This window comes from Aotus nancymaae, unplaced genomic scaffold (assembly GCF_030222135.1).
Source record: "Aotus nancymaae isolate 86718 unplaced genomic scaffold, 86718_ANA_hifiasm-v0.15.2.pri h1tg000021l, whole genome shotgun sequence".
In the NCBI taxonomy this organism is placed as follows: Eukaryota; Metazoa; Chordata; class Mammalia; order Primates; family Aotidae; genus Aotus; species Aotus nancymaae.
Genome location: NW_026988433.1, coordinates 29020957 through 29045877, shown reverse-complemented (window position 1 = coordinate 29045877; position 24921 = coordinate 29020957). Strand labels below are relative to the sequence as shown.

The 24921-nt window shown below is 39.6% G+C and overlaps 2 protein-coding genes across 6 annotated transcripts in view; one reads left to right on the top strand and one right to left on the bottom strand.

Annotated features, from left to right (window-relative positions):
- Positions 1-129: 129 nt before the first annotated feature.
- Positions 130-23068, top strand: TDG (thymine DNA glycosylase). The gene is made up of 10 exons (XM_021675551.2): positions 130-344; positions 11087-11229; positions 14038-14279; positions 15097-15166; positions 17278-17413; positions 17636-17718; positions 17798-17892; positions 19231-19402; positions 20093-20218; positions 21120-23068. The coding sequence occupies exons 1-10, from the start codon at positions 322-324 to the stop codon at positions 21260-21262; spliced, it is 1233 nt and encodes a 410-aa protein (XP_021531226.2). The 5' UTR covers positions 130-321; the 3' UTR covers positions 21263-23068.
- Positions 22779-24921, bottom strand: part of GLT8D2 (glycosyltransferase 8 domain containing 2) — a 70882-nt gene continuing 68739 nt past the window's right edge. For all 5 annotated transcript variants that reach the window (XM_064379906.1, XM_064379905.1, XM_064379907.1 and 2 more), the window contains one exon: positions 22779-24013. In XM_064379906.1, coding sequence (XP_064235976.1) covers positions 23844-24013 — 170 coding nt within the window. In that variant the 3' untranslated portion in view covers positions 22779-23843. The remainder of the gene's footprint in view (positions 24014-24921) is intronic.

The following is a 24921-nucleotide window of genomic DNA, read 5'->3' as shown; positions in this document are numbered from 1 at the left end:
CCTTCCCGAAAGGCCAAGCGGCGGAGCTGGGGCGCCCAGGGAGAAGGAGGTGGCCGTCATTGGGCTGCCCTGCATCACGTGACAGCCAGTACGCGTGGGATTTGGCTCCGAGGAGGCGGAAGTGCAGTGTGGAAAGGGGGTCCGTGGGGAAGGGTAGAAGCCTGGGGGAGGAGCTTGAGTCCAGGCAGTGTCCGGGTACTGCCAGCCATCGGGCCCAGGTCTCTGGGGTTGTCTTACCGCAGTGCGTACGACGCGGTACTACAGAGACCGGCCGCCCGTGTGCCTGGCAGGTGGAGCCGCTCGCAACAGCGGCCTCGGGTAATGGAAGCGGAGAACGCGGGCAGGTAAAATTGGGGCCAGCGGCGCCCCTCCCTCGCATCCCTCGCGACGTGGTGGGCTAGCTGGCGAGCGCGCGCACGCAGGGGGTCTTTTAAAGCCCAGCCCAAGTACAAAGGCCGGGGCCGCGCGTGCGTACTGTGGCCTGCTCGGCCCTTCTTCCCCTGACTGCGGCGGCAGCTCGGGCTGCTCGGTGGGTTACCTGGTGCACCTGTACCCTTCTTTAGTTCCCTCCGATAACCAGCTGGCTGTAAAACATATTAGTAAGCAACCAGCAGTCTCTGGTTAATGTGTCTTTCTGGATGTCATTCATGGCTACGTTTCCCATCACCCTCCATATCATGCAAAGAGCTGTAAAGATGAGTGTCGAACATTTACAGCTCCAGTTTTCATTTTAAAGTTGGTTGATTTGTTGCGGCTTCCTCCCCAAAGGCCTACAAAAAGCAACGTTAAGGGTCACAGGCTAGATAATTTTGTTTTGGGAATATGTATACCATTCTCGAGTAGTCAGTCTTTAATTACCTTTGAGTTTTCCGGTGGTCTTGGGGACGATCTTAAGAATACGTTTTTTAAAAGTCCTTTGGAGGAGTCAAGAGCAGGATTTGCAAAAGCAGAGATTTGGAATTTAAACTCCTGGCGGAAAACTAAATTTAAAAAAAAGTGGATATGGCGACAGTTTTTTAAAAGATGATGATTTACACTGAAATAATAAAAAAACTATCATACCTAATGAAGAATTATCCTCAGTGGCTCGTGGGAGCTGATTTTATGCAATACAAGGGCCTGTTCATGTCTGTAAAGTTGGCATGGAGTCTGATTCTGACATGCTGAGAACTGGTGTTACATGAAAGGGCGCCATAAAGTAACCAAAATAAGAATTTAGGAAAAGAGATATAGACAAAGTGTGGACTTTATCTGGACTCTGTGAATCAAGTCCTGGAATAAATTACTCCACTTCTTTCCCAGAAGAACTTTACAAATAAGAGAATTCACCGAAATTTGTGGAAATCTCTCTCGTGACCTTATTTCAGAGCAGAATTGAAACGTGGGCCAAGAATAAATTACACGTTGTAAGACTTTATCGAGGGTCTTAACAGTAAAATAGTAGGACTCCAGGACAATGTTTAGCTCAAAGCTGTGACATGTCATCTTGACTTCATCCAAAAGGCTGTAGACCATTTTTTATTTTGCCTTGGAAAGCTTTCACCTTTAGGAACTGTGGAAAATTCTGTGTAATCTTCTGAAATGACTCAGACCCTGGGTAAGCCTTAGAGAGTAGTTCTCTGTCACCCTTAACTGTGCTAATCAAGAAATGGAATGTGGGATGTAATAAATTTACTTTTTTTTTGAGATGGAGCCTTGCTCTGTCGCCCAGGCTGGAGTACAGTGGCGCGATCTCAGCTCACTGCAACCTCTGTCTCCCGGGTTCAAGCGATTCTCCCACCTCAGCCTCCGGAGTAGCTGGGATTACAGGTGCCCGCCACCACGCCCAGCTAATTTTTGTATTTTTAGTAGAGACAAGGTTTCACCATGTTGACCAGGCTGGTCTCAAACTCCTGTCCTCAAGTGATCCACCCACCTCGGCCTCCCAAAGTGCTAGGATTACAAGTGTGAGCCACTGTGCCCAGCTGACTTTTTAATTTAGAAGATTAATTTCAGATATTCAAAGAAGAAAATTCAAATTCCATGAATATAGACCCTTTTCTTTTTTCTTTTTTTTGAGACAGAGTCTCACTCTGTTGCCTAGGCTGGGGTGCAGTAGCGCAATTGCTGTTCACTGCAACCTCTGGTTCCCGAGTTTAAGCGATTCTCATGTGTTAGCCTCCCAAGCATCTGGGACTACAGGCACCCAACACCACCCCCAGCTATTTTTTTGTATATTTAGTAGAGATGCGGTTTCATCATTTTGACCAGACGGGTCTTGAACTCCTGGCCTCAAGTTATCCACCCACCTTGGCCTCTCAAAGTGCTAGGATTACAGACGTGAGCCAAAGCACCCAGCCGAGACTTTATTTTAATGGCAAAATAGTTCAGGAGTCTTAGAAAGTGCTTACAGTCTAAGCAGCCAGAAAGGAATAAAGGAGGAATTTTAGAAGGGTACTGGAGTGTTTCCAAAGACCTCAGGTGTGAAAAGGACATTTACCGAAGGTGGAAAATTGGATACCAAATCAAAAGTGACTGGAAGAGAGTGGCATGGACCACTAAGAATACAGACGGGAAAGATTAACCATCAAATGAAAGTAGGCTTTATAGAAATGTAAAGGAGACCAGGAAGGACTCTTTCAGTTAGATGTAGACAGAAGAAGAATAAAAAAGATTTGGGTTTTCTGCCCAGTCTACTGGCATGGTGGCAGCAGACAACAGAAACCTAAGTACTTTGTTCTGATTTGGATTTTACATCTGCTATGTTAGGAAAATGATTGTCAGACTGGAAATGGCAGAATGAATATCTGTAAGACTTGAAGCTCAAGATAAATGAAGGCATTTAAGAGAAGTGTCAGGTGTTCTAACAGAATCATATGCCCTGGCCTGAATGTGTTGTATTTCAAGGGAGAGGCCAGATTAAAGCAGTGTTTGAGGATTTGTAGCAAATGTAAGAGGCCTGGAAATAAACACATGGATTCCTGTTCTTCCAGAGGTGCAGTCTGTCCTCTATTGACATTGATCCCAAACAACATTTTTACTTATCAGTGATTACTGAGCATTTTTAAAAGAAACTCATTGGCTCATGCCTGATCCCAGCACTTTGGGAGGCCAAGGCAAGTGTGGATCACCTGAGGTCAGGAGTTGTAGACCAGTCTGGCCAACATGGTGAAACTCCATCTCCACTAAAAATACAAAATTAGCTGGGCATGGTGGCATAACTAGTGACCACTTGACTACAGTATCCGTTCAGAAAGAAAGCAAGACCTATGCTAGACAGATAGCATCAGAAGGATGCTGGCAGGAGGTACCTACAGTAGTCATCATATAGCAAATTTATTTTTTTTATTATTTTTTATTTTATTTTATTTTGAGATGGAGTCTCACTCTGTCTCCCGGGCTGGAGTACAGTGGTGCAATCTCAGCTCACTGCAACCTCCGCCTCCCGAGTTCAAGAGATTCTCCTGCCTCAGCCTCCCAAGTAGCTGGGATTACAGGCACGTGCCACCACACCTGGATAATTTTTGTATTTTTAGTAGAGACAGGGTTTCACTCAGGCTGGTCTTGAACTTCTGACCTCGTGATCCACCCTCTTCAGCCTCTCAAAGTGCTGGGATTATAGGTGTGAACCACCCCGCCCGTCTATTAATAGTAAATTTATTATATACCAGGTACATCCAAAACATCGTTTTAGATGTTTTACATATGCCAACTAGCTTAATCCTCATAACCAATGACTTATTAGGTACTATTCCCATTTTACAGATGTGGAAGCAGGGTAATAAAGAAATTAAGGAACTTCCCCACAGAGCTAGTAAGTGGGAGAGCTGAGATTTGAGTCCAGGTGATTTGGCTTCAAAGTCTGCCTCTCTAGCTAGCAAATGTGCTTTACCACTTCTCTTAGTGGGCAAGATGGAGATGGACTGATGGCAATCCAGTTAGGTGAAGTAAAAACCTGGTTTACTACTGAAAGAATCGGGCAGACTGAAGAGAGGTCTGTGCTCATATGCTGCATGTCTCTTTCCCTGACTTTGTTCCTTTCAGTAGCTTCACAACTTCAGGGTGCTGATGGCATGCTGATAAAATTTGTGAGTGACTCAACCCTGGGAGGAATTTGTGGAATTGACTGATTGATTGAATCAGAGTCCAGATAAATCCTGACTGACTGGAATGGTGAATCATCTTTTACAAATATGAGGCACAGTCCTATACTCAGGTGCAGAAAAGTCAATGATAAAGTGTGGAATGAGGGAGAAGTGATAGAAGGAGAGTTTTCATTGATGGGAAACTCAGTGTGAATCAACAGTGCAGGTGCTACAGCTAGTGTAATGGGTTCTGCAGTTTCTCTCCAAAATGAGCGGGTTGGTAGCCCTGCTCAGTTTCAGGCTGATGAGGCTTTATCTAGAGTTTTGTTTGATTCTGAGCACCAAAAATGACTACCTACTGAAGAAATTTGAAATCATACTACATGATGAATTATACTTATATAATTTACAGTTTAAGGAATACTGTATGAGGAATGGCTTATTCTAAATCTTAATGTTCACAGTGTCTAGTAGACTGCATGTGATGAGTGCACAGACCTCCATCTAGCAATATCAAATGGAGTCTCATCTTAGTTATGGTGCTGTCCCATCATAATTTACATACCCAGACCCCTTTAGTTGAGCATTTGGATTATTTAGTCTTGTTCACTATTTTGTGATTATTCAGTACAGTATATGCTTTTTTAAGTGACGATAACAAGATGTATTTAGAAAATAGCAACTTTGGCTGGGTGTAGTGGCCCACACCTGTAATCTCAGGCACTTTGGGAGGCCAAGGTGGGAGGATCACTTGAGACCAGGAGTTCATGACTAGCCTGGGCAACATAGTGAAACCCCATCTCTACAAAAAATTTAAAATTTAGCCAGACATAGAGACATGTGCCTGTAGTGCCAGCTAGTCGGTCTGGAGACTGAGGTGAGAGGATTGCCTGTGTCCAGGTGTGTGAAGTTACTGTGAGCTATGATAGCACCACTGCACTCCAGCCTGGGTGACAGAGCCAGACTCTGTCTCTTAAAAAAGAAAAAAGCAACTTAAATCCCTAAAATAGTATAAAATAATTGAAGCTAAAAGAAGTTGGAATCATTAATTTTAGAGAAAACCTTAAAGATTTAGGTTTTTTTGGAAATACAGCAAATCTAGCCAAGCATGGTGGTGTGTGCCTGTAGTCCCAGCTACTCAGGAGGCTGAGGCAGAAGGATCACTTGAGCCTGGGAGTTGAAGGCTGCAGTGAACTATGATCATGCCACTGCACTCTGGCATGAGTGACAGAGTGAGACCCAGTCTCTAAAAAAATAATAATAATTTAAAAAATAGCAAATCTGAATTAACTGAACTTCTTAATGAACTCTGTGTGGAGTGTGTGTATGTGTGTTTTGAGAAAGATTATCAGAAAATATAGTCAGCCTTCCATATCTATGGATTCTGCATCCAAGAATTCAACCAACTGTGGATTGAAATTATTTGGAAGAAAAGACAAATAATACTAAAAAATGATACAGGTAAAAAGAATGCAGGATGACAGTTACTTACATAGCATTTACATTGTATTAGGTATCATAAGTAACGTAAAGATGATCTAAAGTATATGGGAGGATCTGCATAGGTTATATACAAATTCTATGCCATTTTATATATCAAGAGACATGAGCATTGTAAATATTGGTATCTGTGAGGGGTCGTGGAACCCATCCCCCATGTACACTAAACTAAGTACACACCACAGTCCATTTTTAGAAAGATTGATTAGTAACTAAAGGAGGACTGTACACAGTTCATCGGTTCCAGGCAGCTATAAAAAATCAGTCTACGAGCACTGCATTTCAACAGAAGGTGAGTGCAAAATGGAGGCTAGGAGAGAAAAGGGTAAACTCAGGAAAACGCGGGAGAGGGGAGTGAAGAATATTTGAGACAAAGGTAAATGATGGGGGGAGAAAAGTGAACAAAGGGCAATGAAATAATCATGCTTGTAAGTTTGACATCAGGAAGTTACAGAAAGCAGAAAGTCTTTGGGGTCTGATTTGAGTCTAAACAGATCTAGTCCTATTTCCTATATATTGTCCACATGATGTAGAAATCACTGAATCTAATTCCTCATTTTCATAGTAAGGGAATGGATACACGGAGAGGATAAATGACTAGATGCTCTTTTACTGTCCCTCTGATGGAAATATTGCTCAGAAACATTGCAGAATTCTGGATTATAAAGTAGCAGTAATCATTATGCATACAACAAATGTATTTAAGAAATATCCTCATACTTGCTGGGCACGGTGGCTCATGCCTGTAATCCCAGCACTTTGGGAGACTGAGGCGGGTGGTTTGCCTGAACTCAGGAGTTTGAGACCAGCCTGGGCAACACAGTGAAACTCATCTCTACTAAAACACACATACACTAAAGGGCATGGCAGCTTGCACCTGTGGTCCCAGCTACTTGAGAGGCTAAGGCAGGAGAGTTGCTTGAACCCGGGAGGTGGAGGTGCAGTGAGCCGAGATTGTGCCACTGCACTCCAGCCTGGGTGACAGAGCAACTCTGTCTCCAAAAATAAAACAAAAACAAAAACCAAAGAAATATCCTCATACTGAGGTTGAAACAGGTTTATGCTACATATACATTTAGTTGTTATTATACTAGAAGATAAAATTATCCAGAACTCTTGAATTAACTAGCATTTAAGTTTATGAAGATTTTTGTGTAGATGTAATGCTTGCTTCTGCCAAGTAACAAGAATGTTGTAATCTACCATCTTTCTTTTATTCTGGCTTTTAGGACGCTGTTGAGAGTTTAATGGTCAAAGACAGTGTATTCCTCAGAACTAACACATTTTATTTTCCGTAGGTTTATTTTTCTTTTTCTGTCCTAATTTAACTTTTTATAAAATGCCACAGTCCATTTTTAGAAAGATTAGGGGATATATGATTATTATAGATAAGTTTCTAGGTTTCTTTCAAACTTGATATACCTATTTAATATAAAAGTTCCTCTTTATTTTTCACTTTATTTATTTATTTTTTTTTTTGAGACAGAGTCATTTTGTTGCCAGGCTGGAGTACAGTGGTGTGATCTCAACTCACTGCAGCCTCCACCTCCCAGGTTTAAGCGATTCTCCTACCTCAGCTTCCCTAGTAGCTGGGACTACAGGTGCGCGCCACCACGCCCAGCTAATTTTTGTGTTTTTAGTAGAGACAGCATTTCACCATGTTGGCCGGGATGATCTTGAGCTCCTGGCCTCGTGATCCGCCTGCCTGGGCCTCCCAAAGTGCTGGGATTACAGGCTTGAGCCATCACACCTGGCCTATTTTTCCACTTTTTATTCAGCCAACTGTGATTTCTAGAATTTTCTTTTTCAACTTCTGAACCTCAGAATTTCTAAAGATGATTAATGACCTCCGACTATACTAAAAGTTTTGAAAAATTTTTTTAAAGTGAAGAATCCTCTTGTAATGTGAATGGTGTCTCTCTACTTTATATATTTTAAGTTTGCATTTTCATGAAGTGCTCAAAATGGGACACATGAAATTCTGAGAGTGGTAGTAAGAAACATGGGGAGAGTGGTAGGTAGATTGCCTTCCTTACCATGTGTCAGAGTAGAAACACATCTCATGCCTTCTTTCGCCCACTCATTTATTGTCACCATATTGTCTTCATTTCTATAAGCTAAATTAAGGCACTATTAGGATGTCAGGAAGCTGCCACTGACCACATTCAGAACTTGCAGTTTCTTTAGTTAGAATTTCTGCAGGATCACTGCTCAAGACTTTCAGATCTAACCTAGCCATATCCAACTCATCATTAGAATATTTAAATCATACATACTGAACAACCAATATTTTAACAATTGATTGCAAAGAACTACTCATACTATTAAAGAAAATTATGAAAAAAGAGGACATTTTACTTTGTGCCAGGCATGGTTCTAAGCATCACTTCTTCATTTTTACATCTTAACTGCTAGTCCCTGTCTACACATTTTCCCTTATGTGAGCCTTAGTTTTTAATACTATTTTGTATTCTTTTCTGTTTTAAAATATATGTTAAAAATATGTATATTTTACCTTTCCTGTTATTTTACATAACATAAATAAACTTAAGTTTTAGTAGCTGCATAGTATTTTCTCATATTACTGTATTATAGTTTACTAAATCGTAACTCTATTTTTTGTGTAATTTGTGAACAATATATTTAAAGAAATAAAACTCTTTTGATACAGGTTAATCTCTTTCTCACTCATTCTTAATCTTTGCTTCACCAACCTCCCGTTAAAGGTAGCTCTCATTGGAAATGCCTCTCCGGTGGTTCGTCCATTGGGAGTGGGCTTCTGTTTATCTTTGAGCTGCCAGCATTTAGCCCAGCCACCTGGGCTGGTCTGTTATCGATTGTCTCCCCAAGCTATTTAAGCTTATCCAGGAAATGCTTTCATTTGCCTTATTTTTTTCCTGTTAACCATTTTATTGAGATATGATTTACATACTACATAGTTCATCCATTTAAAGTGTACTCGTTTGCCGTTTTTTTTGTTGAGGCAGAGTCTTGTTCTGTCCCCCAGGCTAGGGTGCAGCAGTGTGATCGTTGCTCACTGTAACCTTGAACTCCTGGACTCAGGCAGTCTTCCTGCCTCAGCCTCCTGAGTAGTTAGGCTAACAGCATGTGCCACCATGCCCAGCTAACTTTTTAAAATTTTTTTGTGGAGGTAATGATCTTGCTATATTGCCTAGGCTGGTCTTGAGCTCCTGGCCTAAAGTGATCCTCCGGCCTTGCGCTCCCAACGCATGAGGGTTACAGACTGGGCCTGGCCCCTCATTTGCCTTTTTAATCTGCTTTCTGAACTTCCTGTTCACTTTCAATGGATGTCATAGAGAATAAAACTGGTTAGTAGAGTATCTTACCATAGAAAATACGACTTTCTCTCCAAATAGTAAACCAAATGTTTCCATTTTATTTTCTACTGTTTTTCTTCTGCATATTTAATGGCATTATTCGGCATTTGCTGTAACTTGAGTTTCTTCAAATATGTGTTTACTTCCCTGGTTTTATCTTAATAGCAACACCATGAGAGAGTGGTTCAAGGCCATGAGATGTGTTTTTTTAACAACTGTTTTCTTTGAAAGCCTACATTCTTTACTTTGAACAAAATTTAAATTGTGTTCAGAAGAGAGGTTTAGAGGTTTTTTCCTTCATAAGTTCAACACATATTTATAAAATATCCATTTTACATTCCCCTTTAGTGACTTAGTCTGTTTTGTGCTGCTATTTCAGAATACCATAGACTGAGACATTAATAAACGAAGTTTTTTTGGTTCATACTTCTAGAACCAGAGAAATCCAAGATGGAGGGGCTACATCTGGCGAGGGCCTTCTTGCTGAATCATAAAATGGCAGAAGATGAGGCGGCACTTGTGAGAGAGAGAGATAGGAAAGGAGGTTGAAGTCATCCACTCATCCTGTTATCAAGAACCCTACCCTGTGATAATAGCATTAACCCATTCATGAAGGCAGAGCCGTCCTCTCCTCTTGACCTGATTGCCTTTTTTGTTCTGCTTTTGTTTTTTTTTTGAGATGGAATCTTGCTCTGTCACCCAGGCTAGAGTGCAGTGGTACAATCTCAGCTTACTTCAACCTCCGCCTTCCAGGCTCAAGCAATTCTTCTGCCTCAGCCTCCCAAGTATCTGGGACTTCAGGTGCATGCCACTGTGACCATCTAATTTTTGTATTTTTAGTAGAAGCGGGGTTTTGCCATATTGACCAGGCTGGTTATGAACTCCTGACCTCAGATGATCTACCCGCCTCTGCCTCCCAAAGTGCTGGGTTTACAGGTGTAAAGGTTGTAAAGGTCCTACCTCTCTCAACGTTTGCATTGGGGATTTAGTTTTCAATACATGAACTTTGGGGGACACATTCAAACCATAGCAGTGGCAAAAAAAAAAAAAAAAACTAACCCCAACAAAACAACAAAATACCACCACCAATAAAAATCAAATAAATAAAATTTAGGGCTGGGTGCAGTGGCTCACTTTTGTAATACCAGCACTTTGGGAGGCCAAGGTGGGCAGATCAGGAGGTCAAGAGATTGAGACCATCCTGGCCAACATGGTGAAACCCCATCTCTACTAAAAATATAAAAAATTAGCAGGACGTGGTGGTACCCACCTCTAGTCCCAGTTACTTGGGAGGCTGAGGCAGGACAATTGCTTGAACCCAAGAGGTGGAGGTTGCAGTGAGCCGAGATCATGCCACTGAACTCCAGCCTGGCAACAAAGTGAGACTCCGTCTCCAAAACATCAAATCTAGGCCTGGGTGCACTGGCTCACACCTGCAATCCTAGCACTTTGGGAGGCTGAGGCAGGCAGATCTCTTGAGCTCAGAAGTTCAAGACCAGCCTGGCCAATATGGTAAAACCCTGTCTCTACAAAAAATACAAAAATTAGCCGGGCGTCGGGGTTTGCACCTATAGTCCCAGCTGCTTGGGAGGCTGAGGTGGGAGGATCACTTGAGATCTCCCACTTCAAAAGTAGCAGTGAGCCAAGATCGTACCACTGCACTCCAGCCTGGGTGACAGAGGGAGACACTGTCTCAAAAAAAAAAAAAAAAACTAATGAAAAAATAAGTAAATAGGCAAATAAATAAATTAAAAGAGAATCTTAGATTGGAGGGGATCTGCAAGTGATTAAATACTGAAGGATACTGAAAATAAGGACACAAAATGTATTTGTGGACATCTTAACGCTGTATGGGTTGACAGACCTTTCAAGTCTGTCTACTAGAAAATTCCCTTGATCTTATTTCAGAGAAAGTCCTGGCTTGACAGGACTGGTAAGTTTTATCAGTGACACATCTTATCATTAAACAGTGTGAGAGTTAATGTTTGGTTAGTAAGTACTCAGTAAAGGTTGATGAACATGTACATACAGGACCAGATCTCTCCTCCCCTGTAATCCACTCTAAACAAGTACTTAAGTCTGGTTATAAAATACTTGGATCCTGAAGATTTTTGTCCAGCTGATCGTTTGGATTTACATTTGGATAATTTTATCATTACATTTCATGCTTCACTATTCTTTCAGCTATTGTCTTCAACAAGCTCAAGCTTTTTATACGTTTCCATTTCAACAAATGATGGCTGAAGCTCCTAATATGGCAGTTGTGAATGAACAGCAAATGCCAGAAGAAGTTCCAGCCCCAGCTCCTGCTCAAGAACCAGTGCAAGGTAGTTTCATCATGAGAGCGTAGAAAATTAGACACTGGATCAGCCAACTTATTTAAGAAAGCGTTTAATGGTGAATTTTAGCTGTGTTTTAGTATTAAAAAGTCAAATCCACTTTTTAAGTACTTAGTATTTGCTAAGCACTCTGACAGGTTCTGGGGAATAAAAGAACATGGATCTTGCCCAGGAATGTCTCATAATCTAGTAGAGAAAAGTAATAAGTAAATAAACATTATAGCTCAACACAGTATGTAGTGAAGAGGGGCATGGAATGAGTGCCCTGAAAGCTTATGGGTTGGCTCCTAATTCAGACTGACAGCTCAGAGGCTGCTTCCCAGAGCAGAGCAATAACATCAGAGCTCTGAAACACCAAGGGTATGGAGGCTTCACCCCCATGAAGATCAGAGTAGGGAAGTGTCCAGACTGAGGGAACTACACAGGCCAGGCACAGACACACAGAAGCATGGCACAGCTAGAATCAGAGCAATTCTGTGTTTTTGGAGTCTGGGATGTAACAAGGAAATGGTGAGAGATGCGGCTGGATGGGGACTGTTGAAGCTTGTTTTTTATTCTAAAGAATTGATATTCTGTCCACAAGGCAATAGGGAGCTGCTAAGAGAATGTAAGCAAGGGATGACTTGACTAGATTGGTACTTTACAAATTAATCTGGAAATGTTAGAGAGGATACATGGGTTGGCAGACAACAAGTCAGAACTTAGAGGCAGGCCGGGCACGGTGGCTCACACCTGTAATCCCTGCACTTTGGAAGGCCAAGGCAGGTAGATCATCTGAGATCAGGAGTTCATGACCAGCCTGGCCAACATGGCAAAACCCCACCTCTACTAAAAATACAAAAATTAGCCAGGTGTGATGGCACACACCTGTAATCCCAGCTACTGGGGAGGCTGAAGCACAAGAATTGCTTGAACCCGGGAGGCACAGGCTGGAAGACTGCAGTGAACCGGGTTCGCACCAGACTGGGCAATAGAGCGAGACTGTCAAAAAAAAAAACCTTGGAGGCAAGGAGTGGATTAGGTGAATTGGAGACACTGAATCATCTAGGGGAGCATGAGGAGGACTTGAAGGGGTGGAGAAAGAGTCAGGAAACACTCAGAAGGCAGAATTACCTAGCCATGGCTAATGGGTTTCATGTGGTGGCGGGGAGCATGGGGGGAAGTGAGGGAGAAAGGGGAGTCCAGAAGTAACTACCAGTTTCTGGCATAGGCATTTGGTTGGAGGGGGTGCCACTCACCAAGACAGAGAATTAGAAGAAAATAGATTTGGGGGTTAGGAGGGTGAATGTAGAGAAGTTAATGGTTTTCTCCAGTGTAACAGTATTTGAATGAGAAATGTGCTCAAGGTTTCAGTTTATGATTCCAGGAACACATCTAATACTCTGTGTCTGCACTAGGACTTTCCCAGCTACATGCCAGTGATGGTGGATCCCTTGGCATAGGGGGAGTGGCCAAGGCAATGTGAGGCAGAAGAGAGGGAGGACTGACCACCTCGATCCTGCCAGGCTTGATTTGGGGAAACACCAAAGAGGAGTAGAATGGAGTAGAGGCCTGAGTAGTTAGGAGGAATGTTAAATAATTAAGAGTAACAAAACTGGGACTTCCTGTTGGGTAACTGTAGGTCAGTGGTTTTCAATAAAGTGTGATTTTGCCCTCCCAAGGGACATTTGACAGTATTGAAGATACTTTTGATGATCAAGACTGGTGGGGTACTCCTGGCATCTAGTGGCTAGAGATCAGGGCTGCTCTTAAACATTCTGTAATGTGCAGGACAGCCACCCACAGCAAAAAATTTTGTAGCCTAAAATGTCAGTAGTGTGGAGGATGAGAGGTCGGATCCTTTATCTTGCCTTTTGAAAAATACTGCCAGCCCAGAGATGTCATCCTCAGACCCCTAAATTCACCTCTTCGACTATGTGTGGAACAGAGTCTACCTCATCTCTGAAACAAGCCCACAAGCCATTTGTGGTTTTCTTTCTTTCCTTCCTTCTTTTCTTTTCTTTGTTTCTCTTTCTTTCTCTCTTACTTTCTTTCTTTTCTTCTTTCTTCTTTTTCTTTTTTTTGAGACAGATTCTTGCTCTGTCGTCCAGGCTGGAGTGCAGTGGTGCGATCTTCGCTCACTGCAGCAGCCACCTTCTGGGTTCAAGCAGTTCTCCTGCCTCAGCGTCCCAAGTTGCTGGGATTACAAGTGTGTGCCACCATGCCAAGCTAATATTTGTATTTTTAGTAGAGATGGGATTTTACTATGTTGGCCAGGCTGGTCTTGAACTTTTGACCTCAAGTGATCTGCCTGCCTTGGCCTCCCAAAGTGCTGGGATTACAGGCATGAGCCACTGTACCTGGCCCATTTGTGGTTTTCTACTGGGGAAATTGAGTTAAAATGCTTCCCTTCCTTCCTGTTTTTCTATTTTTTTTAAATTATTTATTTATTATTTATTTAATTTATTTTTTAATTATTTTTCTATTTTTTTAAAATTATTTATTTACATTTAGAATTCATATAAAATGATACATAGGTACTTTGTATGCCAAGTAATCTTGTGTAGAAAATAATAGTCTATAATTATTTTTCCCAAGAACAGCTGACAGGGGAAGGAGAGCGAGAGGTAGGGGATTGCATGAACCTATTTCAAGGGTGAAAGAAGGGGAGGATATTGCAGAGGAAATCGATACTGGGACTGTAAGAACTTAATTTTGGGGAGACAGGTACAGAAGGTACAGTTGAGTAACTTTTCTGGGAAAGCTGCTAAAGTTTCTAAGTTAAGACTTTCTGCTTTTCTGGCAATTGTGTTTCAGAGGCTTCAAAAGGAAGGAAAAGAAAACCCAGAACAACAGAACCAAAAAAACCAGCGGAACCCAAAAAACCTGCTGAGTCAAAGAAGTCTGGCAAGTCCGCAAAGTCCAAAGAAAAACAAGAAAAAATTACAGACACATATAAAGTAAAAAGAAAAGTAGATCGTTTTAATGGTGTTTCAGAAGCTGAACTTCTGACCAAGACACTCCCTGATATTTTGACCTTCAATCTGGACATTGTCATTGTAAGATCTTTGTCCTTGTTGGATTTTCTAAGTGGCGTTGCGGGATTTGCTTTACTTAACAGTTGTCCTTACAAATAGCATTTTGCTGAAAAGGAGCATTTCTGTGAAACCTTTGGTGGTAGATGGTATCCCTTCATGACATTGTGTTAAATGGGAATGTTTAAGAGGGTGGGCTCCAAATTTAAGCTGTCTGGGTTCAAATCCTGTGTCAAGTATAATCTTGGACAAGCCTTATTAACCTATATAAATATCAGTTTTCTCATTGATAAACCAGGAGTGATAATACCACCCCCCCATAGGGTTGCAAGTAAATGAGATAATCCATGCGAATCACTTCGACTGAAGGATACCTGTGGAGACTTCATAAATGGTAGCACTGATTTTGAGCTCTTATTTTTGTCAGTCACTGTAAGAAACAGCATGTGAACAATTGTGTAGGTGATGTGGAGCGAGCTTCTTGTTGAAAGCTGAGAACCAGAATCGTGGCTGGACATGGGCTCAGATTGATTGTTCCAGGACATCTCTCTCCAGACTGAAAGCACACCAGTTGGTGAGGGTGAGAGGCCTGGGATCATAAAGGAGTCAAACTGTTTTTTTAAAACAACAGCAAAACTTTTAAAGAAAATCTCTTTCCTGTATATGGAATACTTTGTTCAGCCCAAGAGTAGTAATAGATAAATGATATTGCTTATGCTTATGATGTTGCATTTAATTTGTATTGTAATCAAGTCAATTTTTTCCACCACTTCTCCACAGAAACCCTAAGGCTTAGGTCCTACTTTTTAAGAGAAAAATGTTTAATTGTTTTGTTTTATAGATTGGCATAAACCCAGGACTAATGGCTGCTTACAAAGGGCATCATTACCCTGGACCTGGAAACCATTTTTGTAAGTGGTTACCTTTTAAATTAATTTACTTTTAAATTATAATCTTTGTTAACAGGTTTAAAAAAAAAAAAAACCAATTTGTGTTTTAAAAAGAAGGAGACTATAAATACACATTCATGTTTCATGTTCTCTGTATGTGTGTCTGTACATGAAAATAAGAGGATTTGAAATGATATGTCACTGTTAACATTTTAGTCTATGAGAGTGGAGGGACATGAATAAGAATACTTTCTCTTTTTTTTTTTGAGACGGAGTCTTGCTCTGTCACCCAGGCTGGAATGCAGTGCTGCTATCTCGGCTCACTGCAGCCTCTGCCTCCAGGGTTCAAGCGATTCTCCTGCGGCAGCCACCTTCATAGCTGGGATTATAGGCACACGCCACCACACCCGGCTAATTTCTGTATTTGTACTAGAGATGGGGTTTCACCATGTTGGTCAGGCTGGTCTCGAACTCCTGAACTCATGCTGCCCACCTCAGCCTCTCAAAGTGCTGGGATTACAGGTGTGAGCCACCGCGCCCAGTCGTACTTTCTCTTTTACTTGAATTGTTTCTAATGAGTTGTACTACTTTTTAAAAATAATTTTTAAAAAATTGTTATCTGTAGGCATAATAAACGATAGTATAATACATCTTTGTGGCAGTGCAGACATAATACTAACTTTTCCAGATTTCTGGTGATTATTTTCTAGAAAAGCATAAAATAGTACTAAAAACTCCTATTTTTAGAGTAAGCTTTAAAACCAAGTATAGGCCAGATCTGGTGGCTCTTGCCTGTAATCCCAGCACTTTGGGAGGCTAAAGCAGGAGGATCACTTGAGGCCAGGAGTTTGAGACTAGCCTGTACAACATAGCAAGATCTCAATTCTACAGAAAAAATTAAAAATGATTCAAGTGTTGTGGTACACACCTGTAGTCCTAGCTACTACGGAGGCTGGGTTAGGAAGATTGCTTGAGCCGGAGAAGTTGAGGCTGCAGTGAGCCATAACTGCTCCACTGCACTCCAGCCTAGGTGACAGAACTAGACCCTATTTCAAAAAAACTAAAACAAGAAACAAAAAAAAAAGAAACAAGCATAACTACTGTTGCATTGCCCTCTCTATATAAGTTGTCTTATATATTCACTACCTAATAGATCAGTGTATGCAGTATACCCTCAGGAAATTCTAATTGATTATCTAATAATAACATTCAAAACATTTAGGGCAACTGATAGTAAATGTGTTTTTGGAATTAATAATAACATATTGTTCCTATTAGTTTTAAAAAATTCTTCTTGGCCAGGTGTGATGGCTCACACCTATAATCCCAGCACTTTGGGTGGCCGAGGTGGGTAGATCACGAGGTCAGGAGTTCAAGACCAGCCTGGCCAACATAGTAAAATCTGTCTCTACTAAAAATACAAAAATTAGCCAGGACTGGTGGCATGTGCCTGTAGTCCAGTTACTTAGGAGGTTAAGGCAGGAGAATCGCTTGAACCCAGGAGGCGGAGGTTGTAGGGAGCCAAGATCATGCCACTGCACTCCAGCCTAGGCAACACAGCAAGAATCTGTCTCAAAAAAAAAAAAAATCCTTCTTTAGGGAAGTTTGGACTTTTAACTTTCTTCACTGTCAAGGTATTTGAGTGTTGTTAGTCTATTGCTGTATGTTTATGTATGAGATGGTGGTATTACCAATTGTAAAGCAAAATAGTCTCAGTTTCCTAAACTGAGTTGCTGTATATTCTTGGGCAGGCATTTGCCTTAACCCCCTGTGAAAAGGAGATAATAATAGTATCTCACAAGATAATTATGATGATTAAATCCAGGCGTGGTGGTTCATACCTGTAATCCCAGCACTTTGGGAGGCTGAGGTGGAAGGATCGCTTGAGCGCAGGAGTTCAAGACCAGCCTGGGCAACATGGTGAAACCCCGACTCTACAAAAAATACAAAAATTAGCTGGGCTTGGTGGTGTGCACCTGGGGTCCCAGCCACTCAGGAGGCTGAGGTGGGAGGATTGCTTGAGCCTTAGTGGTCGAGGCTATAGTGAGCCACGATCACACCACTACACTCCAGCCTGGGTGACAGAACGAGACCCTGTCTGAAAGAAAAATGACTGAATTTCCATTTTACAGGGAAGTGTTTGTTTATGTCAGGGCTCAGTGAAGTCCAACTGAATCATATGGATGATCACACTTTACCAGGGAAGTATGGTATTGGATTTACCAACATGGTGGAAAGGACGACGCCTGGCAGCAAAGATCTCTCCAGGTAAGTATACAGCATTGGCTATGCTGGTGCCTGAAATACTCTAGGAACATCATATGTATCTAGTTCAAGCTGAGCTCAGCAAATGTGCAATATGATCTTTCCTTGAAAGCTATCTGAATGTAGTATATTATAAATATAGTATATTTATATAGTATATTATATATATAAAAATATAAGTATTGCCATATTTATATTTTTGACTACTTTTTAATTCAATTTTAGTAAAGAATTTCGTGAAGGAGGACGTATTCTAGTACAGAAATTACAGAAATATCAGCCACGAATAGCAGTGTTTAATGGAAAATGTAAGATTTACTTTTAAATTTTATTTTTTTTCTTTGCTAACATTATGGGCAATGTAAATATGTTTGTATTTCATTTTAGGTATTTATGAAATTTTTAGTAAAGAAGTTTTTGGAGTAAAGGTTAAGAACTTGGAATTTGGGCTTCAGCCCCATAAGATTCCAGACACAGAAACCGTAAGTCCCTAAAATTGAATTTGTAAATCAGCTAAATGTGAAATTTCTTTCTAGATAATTTCCTTATTTGTTCTGTCCATTATAATTTATGCCATGCAAAAAAATATACTGTATTTTGTTGAATAATAACTATAATTCAGCTTTAATAGTTGTAAATTAATTCAAATACTATTAGGGTTTATTAGAAAGAAGAACATTTGTCAGCTAAATGTCTTCATGCTGTTACTCAGCAAAAATACTAAGAGGAAGTGGCTCATATACAACATTCAGAATACATTTAATGGCATGTAGTTGTCACATTCAGATGGTTTCGCCCTTGTACTCAGTTGTGAAACAAACATGGAAATGCATACATGATCCTGATTAGGAAAACTAATTGCCCCATTTATATATCTTAGCTCAACTTCATTTTAGAGCCGTATAAATAATACAATTCAGACAAGCCTCCAGCCAACCTAACTGGCATTTGATACCGGTGTCTCATACACAAAGTCATCATGAAGTAACAGTGTTTTTCAGACTGTCTTCTCTACAGAGCTTCTGCAAGCATTTGGTTCCAATTTTGCTTCTTTAATATAGTTTCAAGTTTTGTTTACAGCTTTCAAAAACAACACAGTGCACAGATTTACATGTTGTATATACAACATTTTAATTGATGGAGAAGCTAATTTGCTGACAGGTTTTTGTGGAGACCTAAAAATGTTTCTGCCACCTACATACATTTAAACTTTTCCTTTTAATTTTTTTGTTTTTAATTTCTTATAAATATGCAATTGATGCATTTTATTATAGCACCAGTGTTTGCTTAAATGAAGACCCACCTTTGTCCACTTGGTTAAAATTGTACAAGTTCACTACTTCCTGTTGGGTACTGTATCATTCTCTGTTAACTGCCAGTTGAGACCAGATGCAGTGGCTCATGCCTGTAATTACAGCACTTCGGGAGACCGAGGCAGGTAGATCACCTGAGGTCAGGAGTTCGAGACCAGCCTGGCCAACATGGTGAAACCTTGTGTCTACTAAAAACGCAAAAATTAGCCAGCATGGTGATGTGCACCTGTAATCCTAGCTGCACGGGAGGCTGTGGCAGGACAATTGCTTGAACCCAGGAGGCGACTCATTAGGAGGAGGCTCATTATTTTTTACTTACTGACTTGGTAATAAGTCAGTATTACAGATTCGAACTTAAATACAACTACTTTTATTGATTTTTACATATATTTATATGTAGTTAAGTGTCAAGTTATTAACCCAAATAAAGACAATATTCTAATCTCAATATGAGTGAATTCAATAGAATTATAAGATTTCTGAAATTATAAAATGTTGCGATTCTAGCTCTGCTATGTTATGCCATCATCCAGTGCAAGATGTGCTCAGTTTCCTCGAGCCCAGGACAAAGTTCATTACTACATAAAGCTGAAGGACTTAAGAGATCAGTTGAAAGGCATTGAACGAAATATGGACGTTCAAGAGGTGCAGTATACTTTTGACCTACAGCTTGCCCAAGGTATGTTACTGTCCTCACTCCTTTTATTCATTTTGTGTGTGTGTGTATCAGCACTCTTGCTGGAAATACGATTGTTTTCTTTTCTCCTGCTTTTAAATCCACAACATATTTTCTATAATATGTGTGTGTGTGTATACATATACATACATGTATATATACATGCATACACATTTTGTGTGTGTACATATACATGCATGTATACATATATGTATACATCTATGCATACACTATAGATATACATGCGTCTATACATAATATACATAGATATATACATATGTATGTACACACACACACACACACATTACAGAAAGTATGTTGTGGATTTAAAAGCAGAAAAGAAAACAGTTTTTTTCTTTTTTCTGATAATGGATATTAGTCACTGTTAAAATCTACTTTTATCAAGGTCTTCCCTCCACTCTGGCATTCCTACAGTTAATTCACATGCAAAGTGCCAGAGCAGAGGTATACAAAAAATATTGTATCCCACCTAAAATTGAATATAAGAGGTTTTTACAATTCTTATGTGTTCATTTAGTATATGCTATAAGTTTAAAAGATTAATAGAGATGTATCTCAGTGTATATGAACATTAAAAAAAAGAATTGTTCATGATTTCTGAATAAAGCTATTTTCAGAATTGTTGTAGAAAATCAGTCTTAAATCCTTAAATCCTTTTTACTCTCCTCACAGAGGATGCAAAGAAGATGGCTGTTAAGGAAGAAAAATATGATCCGGGTTATGAGGCAGCGTATGGTGGTGCTTATATAGAAAATCCATGCAACAGTGAACCTTGCAGCTTCTCTTCAAATGGGCTAGGTATGTTCCCCTCCACACATGTGTTTCTTTCAAAGATGGTTTTGTCAGGATTGGGGGAATAATTTTAATAGCAGGAGAGTAAATTATTGAAGGATGGGAATGGTAATACGAAATTTTATTTAGTAACTAATAGTGAAAATTTGATGGTTATTTCACGTGGAATTACACAGGCTTTTACAGTGCATTTTCTTTAAGTCATGAACTCTAGGCCATCCTAGTTGCATTTTCCTCCTTTAATAACAAATAAGAATTAATAACAAATGAGTCCTGTATCTGAAAATAGAACAGAAACTTACAGTTGTATTCAGGAAGCTTGCTTCACTATTTTAATAATCATTCTCCTTCACTAGACTGTTAAACTCTCCTACTTGGTCATTTAAAACTTCCAGGCCAGGCGTGATGGTTCACACCTGTAACCAGCATTTTTGGGAGGCCAAGGTGGTGGATCATTTGAAGTCAGGAGTTTCAGACAAGCCTGGCCAACATGATGAAACCCCGCCTCTACTAAAACATACAAAAATTAGCTAGGCATGGTTGTAGGCGCCTGTAATCCTAGCTACTTGGGAGGCTGAGCCAGGGGAATCACTCAAACCCGGGAGGCAGAGGCTGCAGTGAATCAAAATCATGCCACTGCACTTCATCCTGGGTGACAGAGTGAGATGCAGTCTCAAAAAGAAAAAAAAAATTCCAAATAAGCTGATGTGGTGGCTCACACCTATAATCCGTGCTTTGAGAGGCTAAGATGGGAGGATCACTTGAGCCCAGGAGTTTGAGGCTGCAGAGAGCTGTGATTGTGCCACTACATTCCAGCCTGGGTGACAGAGTGAGACCCAGTCTCTATTTTTTAAAAAGCAAAAATTTCTAAATGGCATAAACTAACTTTGGTTTTCTTTTGTGGCAGTTGACAGTTCGGAGTTACAAGGAGAATCAGCTTTCAGTGGCATTCCTAATGGGCAGTGGATGACCCAGTCATTTACAGACCAGATTCCTTCCTTTAATAATCACTGTGGAACACAAGAACAGGAAGAAGAAAACCATGCTTAAGAATGGTGTTTCTCAGCTCTGTTTAAATGCTGCAGTTTTAATGCAGTTGTCAACAAGTAGAACCTCAGTTTGCTAACTGAAGTGTTTTATTCATATTTTTCTCTAGTGGTGTAATTGTAACGTAGAACAGTTGTGTGGTAGTATGAACTGTATGAACCTAAGTAGTTTGGAAGAAAAAGTAGGGTTTTTGTATCTAGCTTTTGTATTTGAATTAATCATCATTCCAGCTTTTTATATACTATATTTCATTTATGAAGAAATTGATTTTCTTTTGGGAGTCACTTTTGATCTGTAATTTTAAAATACAAGTCTGAATATTTATAGTTGATTCTTAACTGTGTATAAACCTAGATATACCATTAACCCTTTTATACCTAAGAAGGGCATGCTAATAATAATTACCATTGTCAGGCAAATGTGTTGATTTTTGTATATGAAGTTGAGCCTCAGTGGAGTCTCATTTGTTAGTTTTTAGTGGTAACTAAGGGTAAACTCAGGGCTCCCTGAGTTGTATGCACACTCAGACCTCTTTGCTTTACCAGTGGTGTTTGTGAGTTGCTCAGTAGTAAAAACTGGCCCTTACCTAACAGAGCCCGGGCTTTGACCTACTCAGTGCTGTGTGTTAATCCTCTGGTAGCCAGTGACTACTCTGGGGTGGTAGGTTCCAGAGAATGCAGTAGACCTTTTGCCACTCATCTGTGTTTTACTTGAGACACATAAATATGATAGGGAAAGAACTGAATTTCTCCGTTAATATTTATTACCATTCTAGTTTTATCTTCCTTGGCTTTAAGATTATGCCATGGAAAGTGATAAGAAATGAACTTTTAGGCTCAGCAACAAGATGCTGGAGATATTTGATAATCTCATTTAAACTGGTGCTTTACGTACATGAGATGTACTAAAATACGTAATATAGAGTTTTTCTTGCTAGGTAAATCCAATAAGCCAATAATTTTAAAAATTCTTTATCTGCATCATTGCTGTTTGTTACTATAAATTAAATGAACCTCATGGAAAGGTTGAATATATACCTTTGTGATTTTCTATTGAGTTTTCCGTGGTGCTACAAATAATCCAGACTACTAGGTCTGGTAGATACTAAAGCTGGGTGCTAAGAAATGCCATTTGCATTCACTCAGTCACTCCTAAATATTCTGATCTCATACATACCCAGGGAGCATGCTGTTTTGTCAATATAAAATATTTATGAGGTCTCCTCCACCCCCCAGAGGTTATATGATTGCTCTTCTCTTTATAATAAGAGAAACAAATTCTTGTGAATCTTAACATGCTTTTTAGCTGTGGCTATGATGGGTTTTATTTTTCCTTAAGTCTAGGTCAAGCTGTGTAAAAGTCATTTATGTTATTTAAATGATGTACTGTACTGCTGTTTACATGGACGTTTTGTGCAGGTGCTTTGAAGTGCCTTGCATCAGGGATTAGGAGCAATTAAATTATTTTTTCACGGGACTATGTAAAGCATGTAACTAGGTATTACTTTGGTATATAACTATTGTAGCTTTACAATAGATAGTTTTATTTGAATGGAGAAAATACCCTTTAAATTATGACAGACATCCATTAGAAATGGGTTTGAGAATTTTCCAAGCATACAATAATGATGTTTTTCCTTAACACGACAGATGAGTAGTAAATGTTGATATATCCTGTACATGACAGTATGAGACTTTTTCATTAAATAATACTGAAAGTTTTAAAACTCATTTGGAAGTCTGATGACTTTTACAATAAAAGATATTAAGAATTGTTATCCTTAAGTTACAGGCTTTTTCTATAGCAAGACTTAATGGTATTCTTTCTCCCTTTAAACCTGAGGTCTGTTTACCTTCTATTATATTTAACATGAACAATAGTAACATGATGAAAATCATAAAAATCATGAATATTCTATTTTTCAGACATCCGAATTTTAAATATAATAGTTTTATGAAAGAAAAGATTGGCAACCTGTTAAAAAAATCTACATGTGAAAAATACATTTAAAAGTTTTAAAAATCGGTGGATATAATCGTCATTCAGAATTAAGCAGATTGATGGCTGGTATCCAGATGGTTCTATGCCTTTATGTTTTTCAGTCACATAATCTTGATTTCCATAGTTAACACATGTACTTAAAGGGTGGCTCACGCCTTTAATCCCACCACTTTGGGAGGCCAAGGCATGCGGATCACAAGGTCAAGAGTTCAAGACCATCTTGGCCAACATGATGAACTTAAAAAATGTAAAAATTAGCTGGGCGTGGTGGCGCGGGCCTGTTATCTCAGCTACTCGGGAGGCTGAGGCAGGAGAATCGCTTGAACCCAGGAGGCAGAGGTTGCAGTGAGCCAAGATCATGCCACTGCACTTCAGCCTGGTGACAGAGTGAGACTTCATCTCAAAAAAACAGTAAATTAATGCTTATATGGTCCAACGTACAATTTTCACACAGTAGTTTTTGGTTTTTATATTGTGGATCATATGTATCAAAGGCGATGTTCATAAAAAACAATGTTATAGTAGGCTACAAAGGGGCAATTCCACATTTCTATACAGGGAATCTTTTAAGGGTGGAGTCGTATCAGCTATGGTGATTGAGTTTAAATATCCCTGCAGGGTCAGGAACAAACCAGCTTTCCCATAAGTCGTTGTGAACACTAGGGAAGTCCCAAGGTTTATGTCTTCCATTCCAGTGGAGTAATTTAGCTTCCTGCAGAAAATGCTCCGAATATCTGGCATCTGGATTCCAGCCTTCATTGTGTTTAGAGAAAAAATAATAGGCTTGTTAGAGAATAACTTTTTTGTATTATAAATTGAATACAAGTTCATGGTTTTAAAAAAAAAAGTAAACAAAAGGGTTATACAGTGAATTTTCTACCCACCCCAGATCTCCAGATCAACCACTGTTAGTCTTTTGTACAGGCTTCTAGTAATGTTATTGTATTGTTTGGCCTGTATGCATATATATATATATATATTTTTTTTTTTTTAAAGACAGAAGACAAGATAGAGCATATTCCTACCTTGCCTTTAAATAAAATATTTTGTTTATTTATTTGGACATTGCCTTTTAAAATTACTGTCTTGGAAAAATTTCCACGGCAGTACATGTGGATTTACCAAATTATTTTTAGTGACTGTATAGAATGATATGTAATTATTTATTGACCAAGTTCCTTATTAAGGACATTTAGATTGTTTTTATCCTCTCATTAGCATAAACAGCAATGAACAGCCCTCTATGTATGTCTAGTATATGTGTACAAACATATCTGTAGGATAAAATATTGTAGGTGGAATTGCTAGATTGAAGGGTGTGTGCCTTTTCAATTTTGATAGAGATTGCCACATTGTCCCCTAAGAAGTTATATTAGTTTTCCTCTCACCCAAGAGTTTATAGGGGTTCTTGTTTCTCTGCATTTCATCTCCTTAATGAAAAATGGCAACATTTTATTTTGAACAGTCTTGTCTTCTATGAAATGTGACTAAGATCTACTTTTTAAACAAACAGCCAACCATCTCCATCTGAATATTACTCCCCTCATAAGTAATCACTTTAAAGAGACTATGCATTTACCCTAACATTGCCATTGCTTAGAATATTTTTTAGAATACCTATTCTAGAATTACATTAAGATGGTGTGCATGTAAAATTTAAA

Bases quoted from the DNA above. Each gene is read 5' to 3' on its own strand.
- TDG (XM_021675551.2), top strand. From the start codon at position 322: ATGGAAGCGGAGAACGCGGGCAG. The intron at 345-11,086 runs GTAAAATTGGGG...CTATTCTTTCAG, and splicing joins GAAGCGGAGAACGCGGGCAG to CTATTGTCTTCAACAAGCTC. The intron at 11,230-14,037 runs GTAGTTTCATCA...ATTGTGTTTCAG, and splicing joins TGCTCAAGAACCAGTGCAAG to AGGCTTCAAAAGGAAGGAAA.